Source organism: Lingula anatina, chromosome 7 (genome assembly GCF_051362555.1).
Source record: "Lingula anatina isolate TDL-2025a chromosome 7, LinAna3.0, whole genome shotgun sequence".
In the NCBI taxonomy this organism is placed as follows: Eukaryota; Metazoa; Brachiopoda; class Lingulata; order Lingulida; family Lingulidae; genus Lingula; species Lingula anatina.
Window position 1 is genome coordinate 16861619 of NC_141773.1, and position 22385 is coordinate 16884003.

The 22385-nt window shown below is 35.7% G+C and overlaps 3 protein-coding genes across 3 annotated transcripts; all 3 read right to left on the bottom strand.

The window, feature by feature from the left end:
- Window positions 1–1995: 1995 nt before the first annotated feature.
- On the bottom strand, window positions 1996–5730 carry LOC147760820 (fibrinogen-like protein A). Its single transcript, XM_087016472.1, has 4 exons — window positions 4430–5730; window positions 3799–4079; window positions 3485–3524; window positions 1996–2945 (listed from the first exon to the last, which is right to left on the bottom strand). The coding sequence occupies exons 1-4, from the start codon at window positions 4521–4523 to the stop codon at window positions 2326–2328; spliced, it is 1035 nt and encodes a 344-aa protein (XP_086872598.1). The 5' UTR covers window positions 4524–5730; the 3' UTR covers window positions 1996–2325.
- A 5056-nt stretch (window positions 5731–10786) lies between these two features.
- Window positions 10787–15824, bottom strand: LOC147760821 (uncharacterized). Its single transcript, XM_087018078.1, has 5 exons — window positions 15333–15824; window positions 12585–12875; window positions 12314–12353; window positions 11073–11602; window positions 10787–10822 (listed from the first exon to the last, which is right to left on the bottom strand). The coding sequence occupies exons 1-5, from the start codon at window positions 15822–15824 to the stop codon at window positions 10787–10789; spliced, it is 1389 nt and encodes a 462-aa protein (XP_086874204.1).
- Window positions 15825–19621: 3797 nt separating this feature from the next.
- Window positions 19622–22143, bottom strand: LOC106179722 (angiopoietin-2). Its single transcript, XM_087018684.1, has 4 exons — window positions 21831–22143; window positions 21346–21626; window positions 20994–21033; window positions 19622–20725 (listed from the first exon to the last, which is right to left on the bottom strand). The coding sequence occupies exons 1-4, from the start codon at window positions 21874–21876 to the stop codon at window positions 20112–20114; spliced, it is 981 nt and encodes a 326-aa protein (XP_086874810.1). The 5' UTR covers window positions 21877–22143; the 3' UTR covers window positions 19622–20111.
- Between the last annotated feature and the right edge of the window lie 242 nt (window positions 22144–22385).

Consider the following 22385-nt stretch of genomic DNA (forward strand, 5'->3'; position numbering starts at 1 on the left):
AAAGTTTCACGATTTACTTGGCCATTCAGTTGGAAATATATGAACTTACACCAAATTTATATTGAGGAGGGTGAATGATTACATCAAACGTGTGCGACAATGGTAAGAGCAACAACAGAAAGTGGATACCTTGGCATAATACCGCTTTCCTGTATCAGAAACTGTTTCATTTAGGATATAATTCATATTCCCTCTGTAGATAACACATTCATTGCCCATGCTAGTTAAATCCGAGACGTAAAAGTACTGGCAGTTTCCATATCGATGGCAGATTAGTGCACAATTGATGTTGCTTCTGACAGTGTAATGCTGTAGCTCGTTGTCAGGAGATTCAACAATGGAAGAAATCGAAACAAACCGTCCCAAGCTTTCCATCGACGTCGACTCGCAGATCATACGCGTAAGGAAATCTGAAAACAAGAAAACGAAATTATGAATTCGAAAGAAACTAAAATCTTAAATCTTCAATATATGCAACCATTTGATGAAAATATGATGCCAATTTTAATTAAAAAAAAGTAAAAAAAAAATTAAACCCTATACATACAAGCTTTGTTAATTTCAATTTAAAATGTATTAAATATTTACGTAGAGAGAACGAACGAAGCAATGTCTTCCAAAACGGCATATTAAGTCTTCTGTTATGTAAAAGTTTCATATGTGTGTTTTGTGCGCGTCAAAACCCAATAAAAAGAGTTTTAGAGCCTTAGATCTACATGTAGAAATGTTGTGGTGACTGGGCTCGGTTTCCTGCATCGACAGGATAAAAGACAGCGTGTTTGCCAAGTTACATTATTTTTCGTCCCAAGAACAAAGGGAGATGTGAAAATAGTTTTTTTTCTATTTGACTTACACTTATGAAACGTCATAAATTGTATTCTGCAGCCAATGCTTTTTCGTTGTCGATTTTATCATTCTTTGTTTAATTTATAATTTCCCAATACATACTGTTGAAACGCAACTGGATCAGGGCATCTAGTCCCAAGCACTTATTCAAATGAAAACGAAAAATATTGATAGATGAGGTGTTTACAGTAACTTTAACAGCAAAAATTGCTTTGTTTATTTGTCGAAAATTCCCGTTTAATTATTATATCCAAATGATACACAGTATAATGTAATTGTGTACTGAGAACAACCAATAGTGTGAGGTTATATATTATCTAAGGGGTATAAAAGAAGATAATTAACTCAGCAAAACGTTTTCTCTTCCCTTCTCTTTCTCTCCCGCACATCCATGTGTAATCAGAGGTATCGCCTTCATTTACATTGCTTCATGTTTCATAAAAGGATGTATTTACAATGGAATAATAATGACAAATACAGTTACTCTAGTATGTACCTATATATCACACGAAGTATCAGACGCGACTCCGCTCTTGCCTAGTACGCGATGTGATAGCGATGATTCTGAGCCGGGTTGGAAAGTAGTGCATCCCATTTCAAAATTTATTCTGGGGTATGATACTGTGAAATGCGTACTGACGCACACCTTGAAAACGGGTAGTGTGGTCCGATCTACCGGTAAATTCGTGATCATTCGGTGCCGAGTGTGGTAGTTGGGAAGGCCTGCATGTTTGATCAGAGAATATTGCCTTCATTTTCATTGTTCCATGTTTCATTACAAAATAATAAATAATAAATTTTAATTTATAAATAGATACGCGAGTATATACCTGTAAATCACACTTCGTGCCTGCCACCCAGATATGTCTAAAACGCCGATTTTTTCGGTGGTACATACTGAGTCATCAGGGTGACTTGCAGCCAAATGGACCTTTGACAGAACATCTTTAAACCGATGCGAACCTTTAAGCGAGTATCCACTACTGGTTAAAATTTTGTTCCATCTTCAATCCTATGCTTTTGTTTACATATTAACGTATGACAGTTAAAGGCTGTTCTAAATAGTTCTTCAATTCCATATAACATATTTAACATGATTTAGGGTACAGAAAAGCCACAATATCAATGAAGATATCAACATTTTATAACATTTATTCATATCAAAAACATGCATCCCATACAAATCAACCAACTAGAAACTAACATAGACCTAACATACATCAGTCTGTTCTCTCTCTCCTTTGTCTCTCTCCCGCCCAAACATATGAAAAAAAAATGCCTTCATTTTCATCGTCCCGGGTTGAATCGTGTATGTACATGTGGTTTTCTTAGTCAATTCTTTGACCATCGTCGTCTACAGTGTGCTGTCAAGATAAGGTACAGTCAGAGTGTAATATAATGTCAAAAGAGGAAACGAAAGGTACTGGATTTTTCATAGACTGGCTCTCTCATTCTCCCTCTATCTGGGATAATGTATCATTACAGGTGCGTTGCCTTGATTTTCATTGTTCCTTGTTTTAGCAAGCAACCAATATCACAGTTAATGCTTGTTATCCCGACATATTTGAAGCATCTATTTGAATTGGTGATGCATGCTGGATCATCTGGGTACCTTGCAGTTAACATAAAGTGGGCACAGCTGCCAAACCACCATCCACCTTGGAACAGACTAGCACAGCTGTGGTTTATGCTGTCGTCATTGTCTCTATCGTGTGTGGAAAACGGGAGACCGTAATGGTATTCCATACTGTTCCCAGATACGTTCCCAACAAAGCTAGCGACACTTAGATATAATTTATAGTTGTCAGTTTCTGGGGACAAGTAAAAGTCATCGTGCTCAACCCAGTAGGAGTTGTTGTTAAAGGAATCGAGTTCAAATCTGAGTTTGTATGTCTTATTGTAGGTCATAAGGTGGACAATCTCATTTCCAAGCCAGTGGTCACCGGAAATGTCTCCAAATCCATCTCGGTACTCTGCCCAAGTACGGTGAAATGACAGCTCAGGTCCAGTACGTCTGTAAATTACAGTCCAGCCATCTTCACACCACATAAAGCGAACTCTACCGGTGTTGGAATCAGGGTCTCTGATCGCTGTCAGACCTTAAAATAAAATACATCTATGAAACATGTATTGTACAAAATATGTACATGTATTGAAGCTCTACTGAGCCTTTTTTTATTTCCAAACCTGTACGTTTATAGGCTGGTTGGCATTCAGTGACCAGTTTGACTCGTGTATACCAGAATTCATGGTTCGATACAAGAACTTAACTGTAGTGTATAGTTATGGTTACATCAGTCAAATACTTGATCTTATTTTCACACTAAGAAAATCAATTTAAGCAAATAGAGGTCGTTTACTCAGACATACAAGTATGTGCTAGGCACGTGCACACTCTACAGGGCCACAGATAGCTTTTTTTGCTGGGTAATTACATTTGTATCTCTGGCTAATTATTTGGACTTTCATGTACTGCCCAGCGAGAATCTATGCACAGACCTGACGTCGATTACTCAACTGGTTTCTGGTAGCTGTCACCATGACAACAACATCATGTGTTTTAGACCGCTAGAATAGTACATTTGATACTTGCCATATTATTTTTATTTACATATATGCCGTTTGCCCCCTTGCTTACCTTTTGGATAACCTAAGTTGCCACTACAGTCTTTAAACACCTGTAAATTAAAGGTGAAAATATTGTTGAACTAAGCATGATACTTGATACGATGCTTTTAAATAAATCAATATTTTAAAACGTTCGATGCAAAGACTTATAAGGTGTGCTAATTGGGCACGTAAGTAATATTTAAAATATAAACGTTCTGTTTTAATCTTCACATCCACGACACAAAAATTGCAGTAGATGTGGATACCTTAAAGTGTCAGTAAAATATTGTTTGCCTCTATTTGAAAAAAAGATAAATTGGTGATGGGGACAGCATGGAATACCTTGGTAAAATACTTCGTTCCTGTGTCAGAAATTGAGCTGTTTGCAAATGTATTCGTGCCTCCTCTGTAGATAGTGCATTCGATAAATCTGGTAGTAGTATCTCTGACGTGAAAGTATTGACAGTATTCATACTGCAGGCAGAGCAATGCACACTTTCGGTTGCTTTCTACAGTAAACTGTTGAATCTGATTCTCAGGTGATACGATCGCAGACGACGTAGGCATAAACTGTGTGAGGCTTTTTGCCAACGTTGATGTCCTGCTTACATTTATGAGGTTACCTTTTTAAAACGGAGAACATTTTTACATTATATCTTAAGTGTTAATACCAGTTTACAACTTGGCACACCGACGTGTACCACTTATTGAAATTGAAATTCGAAACTCACAAATCTGTTGTATTTAGTAGGATTTGGTATATAAACAAGTCTATCAGTGAGTTTAACGATACAGAGTGTATTTAATCAAAGCGACAGAAGTGTTTGCAAGCTTGCACTCCAACTTATCAAAATTCCATATTGGTGTTACATTTTCTTCTCGGACACCTCTATTCTACGAGAATAGCATCTTATTAAAATGACGATATCAAATTATCACTTTAAAATACTGTAAAATAATTTTTAAAAATTACCTAAAACGGCAGTAAAAAGAAACATGTTCCAATGTTCCATCAGCGCAGTAGAAACCGAGCAAAGTGGTAAATGTAACGGCAGATCGTGTAGCATCGAAATGCTTACAAGCTTAAACTACCAAATCAATTTCGCATCAACCAGACACGTACACAACAAGCTCACAAACATGGGACTCATACAAAAACTACTATTCATAAACGACGATAATTGACTTTCTTTCACCTACAGGACGATGTGTCGAATTCTAGTTGACCAACTGTAATTCCACTGATACCCGTGCGTCATCGTAGTTAATTCTTTGTATAATCCCCATTCAATATGCATGCAAAATAGATTGAACTTTGTATCTAAACCCTAACAGGGCGGAAGCCATTGCTCTGTATCCTCTACTTATAGACAGAGATTGTGAAATTGAACACTTTTAAAAGTGCTTTCTGCTAATGGCTTCTACCTGTATTGTATAGTGCAACCAAATTCCAATTGTAGTAGATCGATCTACTATAGATCCACTAATGGAGAATGTGGTAGAGAGCTGTTGGAATGAAAAGTCTGTATACATAATAGATATTCGAAATGCATTCTAAAAAGTATGTGTGCGTAACTGAATATTTCGCTCATACATGTCAAAACTTTCCAGGTGCTCATGCCAAGTGGATAAATATCGAAAAGAATTCTAAGCGTATTTTAACGGCATTCAAGCAGCATTCGACAAAGTCTGTTTGCATTTGAGCAAGAACCGAAATATGTCGAAATACAGAATATCAATCACGAACCAAACCCATTGCTTTCTGACGTTAATCCGCCCTTCATATCCAAATTAAAGTCAACATCTTGTCAACGTTGAAGTTTTATCATTGACTCAGCGGATGAGATAACGTACTTTGCTCGCTGTCCTATTACCTCTTTTAACGGCAGTTTACCACAGTTGAAAAAAAAGAGGAAGACGCTCCATGTATAATCATAACGATTACACAGTCAAATCTTGTCTACGAAATGGGCCAATGAAGAAGAATTCCCGTATAACATGTAATCTACGACAGATAGCACAATGCCAGTGGTCCACGCCAGTGGCGAACGCTTGGCTTCAGACGCTGGCCTAAATGTAGAGCTGACATTGGAAACAGAACTCGATTGTCCACCTCAAGCGTTACTAATATCGCTTGACATTGAAATTAACCATATTTCTATCTCTCACCGGTCTCGGTATGAATAAATATAATATTTTAATTAATAATCTCTATCTTCCTACAGTTTTCGGTATGTTTAATAATATTATTTTAACTAATAATCTTTATCTCTTTCCAACCCTCGGTATGTGTAATTAAAAGCGCATGATTTTCATTTCTCCTTGTTTCAGCAAACATCCAGTGTCGCAGTTAGTGCCCGTAATCCCAACATACTTAAAGCATTGACCTGGGTAGAGGGAGCATGTTGGATTTTCTGGATGATTTGCAGTAAGAACGGAGAGGCCACAGGACTGAAACCACCACCCGCCCTGGAAAACAAGTGCACAGTTGTTCCCACTATGGTCATTATCTCTGTCGTGTGTGGTAAATGGCTGGCCATTATGGGGTGCCATACTATCTTTAAATACGTTTCCAGCAAAGCTAGTGGGATTAAAATGTAATGTATAGTTGTCGCCCTCTGGCGACAAATAAAAGCCATCGTGCTCAACCCAGTACGAGTTGTTGTTATAGGATTCAAACTCAAGTCTCAGTTTGTAGGTCTTATTGTAGGTCATAAGGTGGACAATCTCATTTCCAAGCCAGTGGTCACCGGAAATGTCTCCAAATCCATCTCGGTACTCTGCCCAAGTACGGTGAAATGACAGCTCAGGTCCAGTACGTCTGTAAATTACAGTCCAGCCATCTTCACACCACATAAAGCGAACTCTACCGGTGTTGGAATCAGGGTCTCTGATCGCTGTCACACCTTGAAATAAGACATCAAACAAAAGTATGTACATATACTTGTATAATATTTCCTAGATATTTGTTCGAGTAACTCCTCTGATTTTTAGATGATACACCTTCCAAACCCTTCATTTTTCAAACCTCCATATAATGTGCATCCTCTTTAGGGCTGACATATCCAGCACAGGTAAGAAGTTGTAATCACAAACGCTCATTCATCCACACGGATGAATATATATATATATATATATATATATATATATATATATATATATATATATATATATATAACGCCTAATCTTTGTAATTGCGATGAACTTAAATTAAATGCCGCTGAATTTCAGACGCAACAAGAACGCATGTACGGGAATTGGAAAACGTATCAAAACATATCAATTAAAAATTGAGCATTTAGGTACCTGATTCAGTTTGATCATAAAATTTATCAATAGTAAGATTTCTCAATAGTAAATTATTCAAACTTATGTACATGGTGCATAAATATATCACTATCATGTAGGCAGTATTGGTGCTTTGTATTATTATTATCATTATTATTATTTTTATTAAAATAATGCAATTTATAAGAATAACCATGAACGGATATTTTACTGTGACATATATGCCAGGCATAACTTTTTTGAAAAACTAATCTATAGTCTCAACCACATGCTGTATTAATATTTTATTCGTGTAGACCGTGCCTAATACTTACCTTTCGGATTACCTGAACTTTCACTGCAGTCTTCAAATACCTATAAAAGTCAGAGGAGAACGGAAATATCACAGTTACCATGGTATCAAAGTTAAATAGGCGTCCGAAAAATAAAAATTAAGAGACATTAACTCCTGACTATTCTCAAAGCCTTCGTATTATATACATCTGGATATTCAGCGTGTATTCAGTTAATAATAATAATAATAATAATAATAATAATAATAATAATAATTTATTAAGCCAATAAAATACAAATGTATAAAATCGGGAATCTTTTGCCCTGTAGTAGCGCCATTGAAATATAAAGAATGAAAATTAAAATTACATGTTAGAGTTAAAAATAGTTACTGCCGAAGGATAAAAGCTATTTAAAAATCGCTTAGTACCCTTAAAAGCTAAGAGTCTCGAATTGCTAGGTAAAAATTTAAAAAGGGTATGGGCTGGATGGGAACTGTCTGTCATTATTGATAATGTTTTCTTTTTAGTCCTGTCTAGATATATAGTATGGACGGGAGTTAGATCTGTTCCAATTACAATCCCTGCAGTTTCGACGATCTTTTCTAACTTGTTCCTCTCCAGCTATGTATTTTAAGTATATCTGAAATGTTTTATTACGGTTTAAAATGATCAAAACAAAATCATTAAATACCTTGGCATAATACTTCAATCCTGTGTCAGAAATTGAGCTGTTTGCAAACACATTCATTTCTCCTCTGTAAGTAACACATTCGATAAATCTGGTAGACGTATCTCTAACGTGAAAGTATTGGCAGTATTCATAAAGGAGACAGAGTAACGCACATCTCACGTTGCTTTCTACAGTAAACTGCTGAATCGGGTTCTCAGGGGATACAATCCCAGTTGTTATAGACACAAATTGCGTTAAACTTTCTTGCAACACCCATTGTCTGCTTACATTTGCGAGGCTACCTGTAAAAGAAATGATGTTTACAATTTACTTGCCTTTATCAACACTTGCATCAATTAACCATCTGAAACAAAATATAATTTTCAGCCAACATCAAGTAACCACTTTCATATAGTAAAAAAGAAAATAATTACCTAAAGCGACAGAAAAGAGGAATGTCTTCCAATGTTCCATTTGCGTAGTAAAAATATGTCTTCTAGGTCAAAATCTGTCGATGAGCAACATCGAAACCATTACCTACAGTTCCCACCACCAAAACACTCACACGGAGCTCACAAACCCGGGACTGATATCAAATCTACTTATCTTAAATGATGGTGACAAGCTTTCTTTGATCTACAGGACGAAGGCAGATAAATGTAATGCTGCTAATGCAGTTGAAGCCCGTACATCAACAAAGAGGAAGTTTGCATGTATTATACTAATTCGATATCAAATTTTCGACATCTAACCTACGCATAAAAAATTAAATGAACATTGTATTTAAATTCTAAAACTTAGTAGGCTAATAGTCAATATTCTTTGTTAACAGACGGAAAGTGCTCGCTTCCATAACTCGAAAAGTGCGTGCATTCAGTTGCAGTTGTGTGTACTTTTCATAAAAAAAGCCCATGCACATACAACACTAATCCATCTTCAATATGTTTAATTGGTTGCTTTACATTTTCCCGTAATTGCTTGCCTTTAGGATCTGTACCTCCAACGATAAGTAATTATAAATGACGTTATCCAATCGCCTCTATTGACAAAAAGGTTTAGATAGGAAACACAATAAGGAAACACGGGACACTTTAGCTATGTGCTATCCTACTTAATGAAGTTAAATTAACTATTTCTCTGCAAACTCTCGTACATCCACCAACCCTCTCGCTCACATGCTGGAGGAAAATCTCAGGCACGTACAGGCGTTGACATACAACTGACACGCACAGACACACAAACACACACGCCCCTACAGAGACACACACTGTATACCAACGATGCCTTTGAATGGTACATTTTTAATGTTTATTTACATATACACATGCTACAAACAAACAATTGATTCAGAAACAATATATATAATGAAACTTTGCATATATAATACATGTAGGTTATGCGTACATGATACAAAATACGGCTAAAAGCAACATAAGAATTACACGTACACATCGATATTAGCCGAGTTGATGACAACCATAAGACCTAAATACCAAGTATATTAACACCAGAATTGTTTATGCATACACAAGGATTTTCAAGGTCACAATCAAATTGCTTGTTGTTTGACAGGTTAACTTGCGAATTCGCAAGTAAAGGTTTCAAAGTGTTTTTACTCTACTGAACCTTTCGGTAATACCGTATATTATACAGTATTCGCAGTATTGATACCGGATACTGAGTAACCTACATCTCACGTTGCTGTCTACAGTATACTGTTGTCAAATCTCATTCTCAGCAGATGCAGTTCCAGACGATGTAGGTACAAACTAGGTAAAACTTGCCTGCAACGCCGATCCAGGCTGCTTGTAATCAAATGGCGTGTACATTGTTAAATGTTTCTTTTGAATATAGATTAAGTGTTAATGCTAAATAACATTCATTTCATGTTGTTTTTATTAAAACTCCAGAAAAACATTTTCCACGATTCAATTTCACAAATTCGAATTTGGTTTCTTTTTGCTATCTTGATCTCGTTGACATTGTTTGCAAAGGTACTTTTCAAGACAACGTGAAATTATCGCTTTCAAATAGAAAGAGATATTTACGTAAAACTACAGAGAAAAGGAACATCTTCGAAAATCCCATACTCATTTTCAACTAAAGTTTTCAATCCCATAATCTTGTAAAATGGTGAATTTGAAATGACGCTACATATTGCACTGAAATACTTGACAACAACAGAAAAGGATATACAATAGACACGTTTCGTATCTGGAAACAAATACCCGTCTGTCCTCGGGGTGGAAGTTTTCCAATTGTCCTATTCAACATAAATCCTTGAAGGCTACAAAATACTCGCAAACATCGTTTACGTATGTTGCATAAACTAAAGCCCTTACAAAGAATGGGTATGTCAATATTTTTTCCTTTCGGAAAGAAACCTTTATTTCACTCACCTTAAATAGTGTTCTTTTGCTTATGAATAAATCATAGTGTGGCCTGCCTTCTGATCGATTAAATAACTATGTTATTGTATACGAAGGCTATCATCAATATCTATATTGGTTGTTTCTTCCGAAGTGTTTCTTCCGAAAACCTTTTTAATAAATTGTAAATAAGCGTTCATAAAATGTTTCCTTAATGTTTCTAGTTACTCGAAATTTATAAACCAGTGCATAGCTTGTCACTCTAATGTCTACAAATTATCAAAACCCTTTTCATTTTTATGCATTAATATATGGTGAAAATATTCCTTCCTAACCATTAACCGTGGCATGTTATATATATTGTGGAAAAGAAATGATGGAGACAAAGAAGTCATCAAACTGCCGTATAATAACAAAGCAGTTAACTTAGCAATGAGTCGAGATCCACCAAAACATCGGCATTACATGACGTCATACGAGGCTAGAGAATGTGACAGATTCTTTTATTTTTGCGATAAGATTAACACAGTGCGTCGGAAATTTCGTCTTCGGAAGCAATACAAAAGTAACATGCAAAACAGGGTGTATTCGCACTGTTGACCGATAGAGTGTAATTCGACAGAACTAAAGAGAAAACAACCAGGAAAAAATCATGGTGTGACCCGTCTCGCCTGTCCTATGACGAATTAAATAACTAAAAACATGTACGTAAATGCATATATCATTTGTTATGTATTTGCACAAAGTGCATAATAGATGATGATCTGAAAATGAGGAGACAACATTCTGTTTTTACTCATTGAACATTGTCAACCCACCATTGTCACAAACAAGATGATGAAGCAAAATAATAAAACAAATAATAATAGCAATAACAATAATATCAATTTCAACCAGCTCTCCCTCTTTGAAGCTCAGCGTCTGTATATACTACTGTAGTCAATTATTCATTGGCTTGATTTTCATGATCCCTTGTTTCAAAAAACAGCCAGTATCACAATTTATGCCTGTTACCCCGACATATTTAAAGGATTTTTTATCGGAGGGCCAGTTTGGGTCATCCGGGTGCATTCCCGTAAAAGTGGCTGACGTACAACGGTCAAACCACCATCCGCCTTTGTACAAATTCGCACAATTCCTATTCTCCTTTTTGTCATTGTCTCTGTCGTGCGTAGTAAACGGACGACCGTTATTCTCAGCAATACTATCTTGAGACACATTTCCAACAAAGCTATTTGTATTCAGGTGCAGTGTGTAATTGTCATTTTCTGGGAATAGGTAGAAATTATCGAACTCAACCCAGTAGGAGTTATTGTTATAAGAGTCAAACTCAAATCTCAGTTTGTACGTCTTAAGATGGACAATCTCATTTCCAAGCCAGTGGTCACCAGAAATGTCTCCAAATCCATCTCGGTACTCTGCCCACGTGCGGTGAAATGACAGCTCAGGTCCAGTACGTCTGTGGATTACAGTCCAGCCATCTTCACACCACATGAAGCGAAATCTACCAGTGCTGGAATCAGGGCATCTGATTGCTGTCACACCTTGAAAATAAGATATCAAACAAAAGTCTTTACATTTACTTGTATAATATGTCTTAGAAGTTTGTTCGAGTAACTCCTCTGAATTGCAGATGATAAACCTGCCAAGTCCTTGATTTTCAAACTTCCATATTATGTGCATCCATTTTGATATTGTAATATCCAGCACAGGTTTGGTAAAAAAAATTACCAATGTAATCACTAAAGCTCATTCATCTATCCGGATACCACGCTCACATAAATTGTCACGCGGTAAAGACATACGTATAAATACGTAACGTCTAACATTTGTAATTGCGGTTAACTTTAATCAAATGCCGCTGAATTTCAGGCGCAACAAGAACGGATGAACAGGAATTCGAAAACGTACTATAATGTTTAAATTAGCGAATAAGCATATTTTGGATAGATGATTCATTTTAATAATAAATTAAACGATTTATAAATAGATTATAAATAATTAATCAAACACATGTATATTATACATGTGTATACAAATATTCACTATCATGTAGGATATATTGATGGTTTTGTATTATTATTATTATTATTATTATTATTATTAAAATCTTGCAATACATAAGAATAACCATGAACGAATATTTTACTGTGACATATATGTCAGTAACAGCACTTTTAGACAACTAATATTTTGTCTCTACTTCATACCATATTTATATTGTATTCGTGTAGACCGTGCATAAATACACTTACCTTTCGGAAAACCTGAGCTTTCACTGCAGTCTTCAAATACCTATAATAGCCAAAGTAAGAAGGAAATATCACAATTACCACACTTATCAAAATTAAATAGACGTCCGAAAAATAGAAATTAAGAATTAGATAGAAATTAAAGTGCTAACTATTCGCAAATGCTTCGTATTATACGTCTGGGTATCCAGCGTGTACATGTAGTTATGTATTATAACCATATGTGAAATGTTTTTATTCCGGTTCAAATGATCAAAACAAAAGCATAAAATACCTTGGCATAATACTTCAATCCTGTGTCAGAAATTGAGCTGTTTGCAAACCCATTCGTGTCTCCTCTGTAAGCAGTACATTCGATAAATCTGGTAGTCGTAGTTCTGACGTGAAAGTATTGGCAGTATTCATAAAGGAGACAGAGTAACGCACATCTCCCGTTGCTTTCTACAGTGAACTGCTGAATCACATTCTCAGAGGATACGATTCCATATGTTATGGACACAAAATGCGTTAAACTTTCTTGCAACACCAATTGTCTGCTTACATTTGCGAAGCTACCTGTAAAAGAAATTATGTTTGCAATTTTTCACGACTTACATGTACTTGCCTTTATCAACACTTGGATCAGTTAACCATCTGAAACAAAACATAATTTTCAGCCAACATCAAGGAACTTCTTTCAAACAGTAAAAAAGAAAATAATTACATAAAGCAGCAGAAAAGAGGAATGTCTTCCAATTTTCCATTTGCGTAGTAGAAATATGTCTTCCAAGTCAAAACCCCGGGCCTTAAATCAAATCTACTGATGTTAAACGATGGTGACAAGCTTTCTCTAATCTACAGGACGAAGGTAGAAAAATGAAATGCAGTTGATGCACATCAAAGTGAAAGTTTGCATGCAGTATCCCAATTCGATATCATATTTTTGGACGTCTAGCCTACGCATTACAAATAAAATGAACATTATATTTAAATTTCAAAGCTTAGTAAACTAGTGAACAACATTCTTTGTTTACAGACGGAAAGGTCTCACTTCCATAACTCGAGAATTGCGTGTATTCAGTGTCAACTGTGTGTAGATTGATTTCATAAAAAGACCTTGCACATACAACAGTATTACATCAATATTTTTTTAATTGATTGCTTTAGATGTTCCACGTAATTGCTTCCCTATAGGATCTGTACCTCGAATGATAAGTAATTATAAATGACATTATCCAGTCGCCTTTATTGCCAAGATGGCTTACTTAGGAAACACAATAAGGAAACACAGGACACTTTAACTATGTGCTATCCATAAAAAAAGTTAAATTAACCATTTCTCTGGTAACTGTCGTACATCCACCAACCCTCTCGCTCACATGCTGGAGGAAAATCTCAGGCACGTACAGGCGTTGACATACAACTGACACGCACAGACACATAAACACACGCCCCAACAGAGACACACTGTATACCAACGATGCCTTTGAATAGCACATTTTTACGTTTATTTACATATACAAATGTTACAAACAGACAATTGATTCCGAAACAATGTATTGCAGTCTTGGCGGTTCTTTGTCAATTATATATGTATATATATTCACGTCAGTCATATTCACGTTTGCAAAGTTGTTTTTTAAATAAAACATCAAAAGTCTTTTTCAAGACAACGTGAAATTATCGGTTTCAAATAGAAAGAGATATTTACGTAAAACGACAGAGAAAAACATCTTCGAAAATCCCATACTCATTTTCAACTAAAGTTTTCAATCCCATAATCTTGTAAAATGGTGAATTTGAAATGACGCTACATATTGCACTGAAATACTTGACAACAACAGAAAAGGATATACAATAGACACGTTTCGTATCTGGAAACAAATACCCGTCTGTCCTCGGGGTGGAAGTTTTCCAATTGTCCTATTCAACATAAATCCTTGAAGGCTACAAAATACTCGCAAACATCGTTTACGTATGTTGCATAAACTAAAGCCCTTACAAAGAATGGGTATGTCAATATTTTTTCCTTTCGGAAAGAAACCTTTATTTCACTCACCTTAAATAGTGTTCTTTTGCTTATGAATAAATCATAGTGTGGCCTGCCTTCTGATCGATTAAATAACTATGTTATTGTATACGAAGGCTATCATCAATATCTATATTGGTTGTTTCTTCCGAAGTGTTTCTTCCGAAAACCTTTTTAATAAATTGTAAATAAGCGTTCATAAAATGTTTCCTTAATGTTTCTAGTTACTCGAAATTTATAAACCAGTGCATAGCTTGTCACTCTAATGTCTACAAATTATCAAAACCCTTTTCATTTTTATGCATTAATATATGGTGAAAATATTCCTTCCTAACCATTAACCGTGGCATGTTATATATATTGTGGAAAAGAAATGATGGAGACAAAGAAGTCATCAAACTGCCGTATAATAACAAAGCAGTTAACTTAGCAATGAGTCGAGATCCACCAAAACATCGGCATTACATGACGTCATACGAGGCTAGAGAATGTGACAGATTCTTTTATTTTTGCGATAAGATTAACACAGTGCGTCGGAAATTTCGTCTTCGGAAGCAATACAAAAGTAACATGCAAAACAGGGTGTATTCGCACTGTTGACCGATAGAGTGTAATTCGACAGAACTAAAGAGAAAACAACCAGGAAAAAATCATGGTGTGACCCGTCTCGCCTGTCCTATGACGAATTAAATAACTAAAAACATGTACGCAAATGCATATATCATTTGTTATGTATTTGCACAAAGTGCATAATAGATGATGATCTGAAAATGAGGAGATAACATTCTGTTTTTACTCATTGAACATTGTCAACCCACCATTGTCACAAACAAGATGATGAAGCAAAATAATAAAACAAATAATAATAGCAATAACAATAATATCAATTTCAACCAGCTCTCCCTCTTTGAAGCTCAGCGTCTGTATATACTACTGTAGTCAATTATTCATTGGCTTGATTTTCATGATCCCTTGTTTCAAAAAACAGCCAGTATCACAATTTATGCCTGTTACCCCGACATATTTAAAGGATTTTTTATCGGAGGGCCAGTTTGGGTCATCCGGGTGCATTCCCGTAAAAGTGGCTGACGTACAACGGTCAAACCACCATCCGCCTTTGTACAAATTCGCACAATTCCTATTCTCCTTTTTGTCATTGTCTCTGTCGTGCGTAGTAAACGGACGACCGTTATTCTCAGCAATACTATCTTGAGACACATTTCCAACAAAGCTATTTGTATTCAGGTGCAGTGTGTAATTGTCATTTTCTGGGAATAGGTAGAAATTATCGAACTCAACCCAGTAGGAGTTATTGTTATAAGAGTCAAACTCAAATCTCAGTTTGTACGTCTTATTGTAGGTCATAAGATGGACAATCTCATTTCCAAGCCAGTGGTCACCAGAAATGTCTCCAAATCCATCTCGGTACTCTGCCCACGTGCGGTGAAATGACAGCTCAGGTCCAGTACGTCTGTGGATTACAGTCCAGCCATCTTCACACCACATGAAGCGAAATCTACCAGTGCTGGAATCAGGGCATCTGATTGCTGTCACACCTTGAAAATAAGATATCAAACAAAAGTCGTTACATTTACTTGTATAATATATCTTAGATGTTTGTTCGAGTAACTCCTCTGAATTGCAGATGATAAACCTGCCAGGTCCTTGATTTTCAAACTTCCATATTATGTGCATCCATTTTAGTATTGTAATATCCAGAACATGTTTGGTAAAAAAATTACCAATGTAATCACTAAAGCTCATTCATCTATCCGGATACCACAGTCACACAAGTCACGTGGTAAAGACATACGTATAAATACGTAACGCCTAACCTTTGTAATTGCGGTTAACTTTAATCAAATGCCGCTGAATTTCAGGCGCAACAAGAACGGATGAACAGGAATTCGAAAACGCACTTTAATCAAACACATGTATATTATACATGTGTATACAAATATTCACTATCATGTAGGATATATTGATGGTTTTGTATTATTATTATTATTATTATTATTATTATTAAAATCTTGCAATACATAAGAATAACCATGAACGAATATTTTACTGTGACATATATGTCAGTAACAGCACTTTTAGACAACTAATATTTTGTCTCTACTTCATGCCATATTTATATTGTATTCGTGTAGACCGTGCATAAATACACTTACCTTTCGGAAAACCTGAGCTTTCACTGCAGTCTTCAAATACCTATAATAGTCAAAGGAAGAAGGAAATATCACACTTACCACACTTATCAAAATTAAATAGAAGTCCGAAAAATAGAAATTAAGAATTAGATAGAAATTAAACTGCTAACTATTCGCAAATGCTTCGTATTATACGTCTGGGTATCCAGCGTGTACATGTAGTTATGTATTATAACCATATCTAAAATGTTTTTATTACGGTTCAAATGATCAAAACAAAAGCATATAATACCTTGGCATAATACTTAAATCCTGTGTCAGAAATTGAGCTGTTTGCAAACCCATTCGTGTCTCCTCTGTAAGCAGTACATTCGATAAATCTGGTAGTCGTATTTCTGACGTGAAAGTATTGGCAGTATTCATAAAGGAGACAGAGTAACGCACATCTCACGTTGCTTTCTACAGTGAACTGCTGAATCACATTCTCAGAGGATACGATTCCATATGTTATGGATACAAAATGCGTTAAACTTTCTTGCAACACCCATTGTCTGCTTACATTTGCGAAGCTACCTATAAAAGAAATTATGTTTACAATTTTTCACGACTTACATGTACTTGCCTTTATCAACACTTGGATCAGTTAACCATCTGAAACAAAACATAATTTTCAGCCAACATCAAGGAACTTCTTTCAAACAGTAAAAAAGAAAATAATTACATAAAGCAGCAGAAAAGAGGAATGTCTTCCAATTTTCCATTTGCGTAGTAGAAATATGTCTTCCAAGTCAAAACCCTGGACCTCAAATCAAATCTACTGATGTTAAACGATGGTGGCAAGCTTTCTCTAATCTACAGGACGAAGGTAGAAAAATGAAATTCAGTTGACGCACATCAAAGTGAAAGTTTGCATGCAGTATCCCAATTCGATATCATATTTTTGGACGTCTAGCCTACGCATTCTAAAATTAACATTAGATTTAAATTTCAAAGCTTAGTAAACTAGTGAACAATATTCTTTGTTTACAGACGGAAAGGTCTCACTTCCATAACTCGAGAATTGCGTCTATTCAGTGTCAACTGTGTGTAGATTGATTACATAAAAAGACCTTGCACATACAACAGTATTACATCAATATTTTTTTAATTGATTGCTTTAGATGTTCCACGTAATTGCTTCCCTATAGGATCTGTACCTCGAATGATAAGTAATTATAAATGACATTATCCAGTCGCCTTTATTGCCAAGATGGCTTACTTAGGAAACACAATAAGGAAACACAGGACACTTTAACTATGCGCTATCCATAAAAAAAGTTAAATTAACCATTTCTCTGGTAACTGTCGTACATCCACCAACCCTCTCGCTCACATGCTGGAGGAAAATCTCAGGCACGTACAGGCGTTGACATACAACTGACACGCACAGACCACTACAGAGACACACACTGTATACTAACGATGCCTTTGAATAGTACATTTTTACGTTTATTTATATATACACATGTTACAAACAGACAATTGATTCCGAAACAATATGTATTGCTGTCTTGGCGGTTCTTTGTCAATTATATATATATATATATATATATATATATATATATATATTCACGTCAGTCATATTCACGTTTGCAAAGTTGTTTTTTAAATAAAACATCAAAAGTCTTTTTCAAGACAACGTGAAATTATCGGTTTCAAATAGAAAGAAATATTTACGTAAAACGACAGAGAAAAACATCTTCGAAAATCCCATACTCATTTTCAACTAAAGTTTTCAATCCCATAAACCTTGTAAAATGGTGAATTTGAAATGACGCTACATATTGCACTGAAATACTTGACAACAACGGGGTGGAAGTTTTCCAATTGTCCTATTCAACATAAATCCTTGACGGCTACAAAATACTCGCAAACATCGTTTACTTATGTTGCATAAATTAAAGCCCTTACAAAGAGATGGGTATGTCAATATTTTTTCCTTTCGGAAGGAAACCTTTATTTCACTCACCTTAAATAGTGTTCTTTTGCTTATGAATAAATCATGGTGTGGCCTGCCTTATGATCGATTAAGTAACTATGTTATTGTATACGAAGGCTATCATCAATATCTATATTGGTTGCCTCAAGTGTTTCTTCCGAAAACCTTTTATAAATTGTAATTAAGCGTTCATAAAAGGTTTTCTTAATGCTTCTGGAAGCGTTACTTGCAATATACAAACCAGTGCTAGCTTGTCACGCTCATGTCTACAAATTATCAAAACCCTTTTGTTTTTTATGTATTGATATATGGTTAAAATATTCCTTTCAACAATTAACCGTGGCGTGTTATATATTGAGGAAAAGAAATGATGGAGACAAAGAAGTCATCAAACTGTCGTATTATAACAAAGCAGTTATACCCAAATCTCGCTTAGCAATGAGTGGAGAACCACCAAAACAACGCCATCGGCATTACATGACGTCATACGAGTTCAGAAAAGGTGACAGATTCTTTTGTAGCGATAAAGGTTTAACTCAGTGCGTCGGGAATGTCGTCTTTATAAGCAATGCAAAAGTAAAACCCAAAACATGGCGTATTCGTACTGTTGGCCAATAAACTGTAATCCGACAGAATTAAAGAGAAAACAACCAGGAAAATATCATGGTGTGACCCGTCTCGCCTGCCCTATGATCAATTAAGTAACTAAACGCGTGTACGCGAATACATATATAATAATAAACGAAGGCCATCATCGATATCGTCATTGGTTACTTTTAGTGTCTCCTTTCAAAACCATTTATTCAAAAACAAAATTTAATGTAGATATTTTTTAAAGCTGAGATTTAGTAATTCTGCTTGTATCACTCGGCATTTTGATAGAAATGAGCTTAAATACTGCTTCGCTTGTGAATAAATTAATCTCGAATAACTGGACGGTTTAATACATGCAAAACCCGTCTACAAAAAACAGCGAATGACTCTTATCATAGACTATACTGTCTTCTAGAGCGGCAAACTTTCAAATATTGTCAGCTATATGAATGAAGTAGTTAGCTTACATGTATTTTGGCAATGGAATGATCTAAAGAAGTTATACTTATTTAAGTGTATACAATTACAATTTATGTAAAACTGTAGTTTAGAGAGCTTGTAAAATGTAAATGTACACATTTTAATGCTCAATAAAATTATTATTATTATTATTATAAATATTCTCTACGAGTGTCAGAGACTTAACTCGTGGCTCCTACCGGTAGAATCAGCTTAGTGTCTGCATACATGACAGCTTTCACTGCCATCATACAACAATGTAGCATAAACGCAATTAACCTTGTCTACATAGCATTCTGCATATGGCTGCTGCAGGGCTCTTTTTCGTGCACCTTTAAGAATCGACATAAGTCATATATACAAATACATGTAGGTTCACGTTCTTAAACATAGCGGAATATGTAAGTAGGCACCAAAACAATACATGTGCCAAGCACCCTTGTCCTTGTTAGGCAGGCACTCTCCGTTTGGCATGAATCATTTCTCAACCGCCTACATAAAATCGTGTCGAAATGTTTGGCATGCATGTCATCATTGCAAGGTCAGGTATTTCAAAAATTTTAAAATACATAGTTAGTGGACGTTGCCATTTACTCTCTCTTTCTCTCTTTATCCAGCTGCCTTGATTTTCATTGTTCCTTGTTTCAGCAGGCAACCAGTATCACAATTAACACCCGTAATCCCGGCATATTTGAAGCATCGGGCTGGGAAGGTGGTACATGTCGGATCATCAGGGTACCATGCAGTAAGGACGGCGTCTGCACAGTGGTAAAACCACCATCCACCTTGGTACAAAATTGCACAGTTTTGTCCACTGCGGTCATTGTCTCTGTCGTGTGTGGTAAACTGATGGTCGTAATGCTTTATCATGCTATCTTCAGATACGTTGCCAACGAAGCTAGTATCGTTTAGATATAATGTGTAGTTGTCACTTTCAGGGGACAAATAAAAGTTATCGTACTCAACCCAGTAGGAGTTGTTGTCATAGGAATCGAGTTCAAATCTTAGTTTGTACTTTTTATTGTAGGTCATAAGGTGGACAATCTCATTTCCAAGCCAGTGGTCACCAGAAATGTCTCCAAATCCATCTCGGTACTCTGCCCAAGTACGGTGAAATGACAGCTCAGGTCCAGTACGTCTGTGGGTTACAGTCCAGCCATCTTCACACCACATAAAACGAACTTTACCATGGTCGGAATCAGGGTCTCTGATCGCTGTCACACCTTGAAAAATATATATGACATAATGATATTCGTAATTGTCCTACACAGGCTCCCTGCATTACAGGACCAATTCCTGTCAGCTTTTTTATTTTTTAAATATCCACATGTTTGCCCGTTTGGACACATTTGACAGAAGTTAAAAACGTTCATTTTGGCTTTGCCATGCAACTGACTTTTTAGCTTTATAAGATGGCAACAAATATGTTTTAGGGCATAAATATTTATATTATCTCCAACACGCCATATCGTATTGCACACCGTTACCTACCTTTAGGATAATCTGACTTGTCACTGCAGTTTGCAAACACCTATCAAAAAAAAGAAAAAAACACACACTTACCACGTCATCGAATATGATACAGGTAGTTGTATAATTACAGTGAATGCAGATCAAAAGACCTTTGATGCACAGGCGAAACACATTTCACATCTGTTCTAAGCGTTGAGGCTTTGTTATATATTCTTCAATTCTTCAAACATATACTGTCACGTCAAAAGCCTTAACTTAAGATATATTACAGCAAATGGAAAGAAAGATAGATACAAAGATAGTTAGGTAGATATGCGTTACATGCAAAGTTAAAAATGTTTTATGTGACCAAAACAAAATGATGAAATACCTTAGCATAATACTTCATTCCTGTCTCAGAAATTGAGCTGTTTGGAAAAGTATTCGTTTCTCCTCTGTAAGTAACGCATTCGATAAATCTGGTAGTCGTATTTCTGACGTGAAAGTATTGGCAGTATTCATCGCGGAGACAGAGTAACGCACACCTCACGTTGCTTTCTACAGTAAACTGCTGAATCTCATTCTCAGGAGATACGATCCCAGACGATGTGGGCATAAACTGGGTAAAACTTTCCTGCAATGCCGTTTGGTTGCTTTCGCGCGTGAGGCTACCTGTAATTAAATGGTGTTTAGATTTCTACAGTCTTTTTTATCTTATAAATCAAATGCTCATACCAACATTTAGATCGACTTATAACTTGACGCTCCAATTCAGAATGTTTTTATTTACAAAGACATGTATATTTAAACAAAATATATAATGTCTCTTTCAAGTCAACTTTAAATTATCGCTTTCTAATGGAAAAAAATATTTACCTAAAACGACAGAAAAAAGAAACATCTCCGAAAATCCCATCTTCATTTTCAATTTACATCTTCCAACCCGTAAACTTTATAAAATATCGCAATAAAATACTTGACAGACTGACAAAGATATGCAGTAGACTCGTAACGTATGTGGGAACAAATACCCGTGCGTTCTCGGAGTGGAATTTTGCTAAATGTTCAGTTCGACAAGACGACTAGACTACACACACAAAACACTCATAAACAGCATTTTTTACAATGTTACATAAACTTGAATCCTTACAAAGAGAGGGGATGTCAATATATTTTTTCTTTTTAGAAGGAAACTGTGAATCCATTCAACTTAAGTAGTGCTTTCTTTTGCTTACGAATTATTAATGGTGTGTCCCACCTCACCTGTCTTATGATCAATTAACTAAACGTGTGTACGCGTATGCATTTATCATTATATTTAAAAGCCAATATCGATGTCTTTATTCTTTTCTCCGACAAACCATTATAAAGTGCTATGAAGCGATCATTAAATGCTTTCTTAATGTTTCTAGAACTTATAAATCTTAAGTA

What these genes read in the sequence shown, in the direction of transcription:
- LOC106179722 (XM_087018684.1), bottom strand. Translation starts at nt 21,876, where the DNA reads ATGAAGATGGGATTTTCGGAGATGTTTCTTTTTTCTGTCGTTTTAG. An exon ending in GAATGAAGTATTATGCTAAG is followed by an intron (nt 21,034 to 21,345) that starts GTATTTCATCAT and finishes TTTTTTTGATAG; the next exon opens with GTGTTTGCAAACTGCAGTGA. An exon ending in CAAGTCAGATTATCCTAAAG is followed by an intron (nt 20,726 to 20,993) that starts GTAGGTAACGGT and finishes ATATTTTTCAAG; the next exon opens with GTGTGACAGCGATCAGAGAC.
- LOC147760821 (XM_087018078.1), bottom strand. Translation starts at nt 15,824, where the DNA reads ATGTGGTGTGAAGATGGCTGGACTGTAATCCACAGACGTACTGGACCT. An exon ending in AATCCTTTAAATATGTCGGG is followed by an intron (nt 12,876 to 15,332) that starts GTAACAGGCATA and finishes GCAAACATAATT; the next exon opens with TCTTTTACAGGTAGCTTCGC. An exon ending in GATTGAAGTATTATGCCAAG is followed by an intron (nt 12,354 to 12,584) that starts GTATTTTATGCT and finishes TGGCTATTATAG; the next exon opens with GTATTTGAAGACTGCAGTGA.
- LOC147760820 (XM_087016472.1), bottom strand. Translation starts at nt 4,523, where the DNA reads ATGCTACACGATCTGCCGTTACATTTACCACTTTGCTCGGTTTCTACT. An exon ending in TCTTTTTACTGCCGTTTTAG is followed by an intron (nt 4,080 to 4,429) that starts GTAATTTTTAAA and finishes CGTTTTAAAAAG; the next exon opens with GTAACCTCATAAATGTAAGC. An exon ending in GAACGAAGTATTTTACCAAG is followed by an intron (nt 3,525 to 3,798) that starts GTATTCCATGCT and finishes TTTAATTTACAG; the next exon opens with GTGTTTAAAGACTGTAGTGG.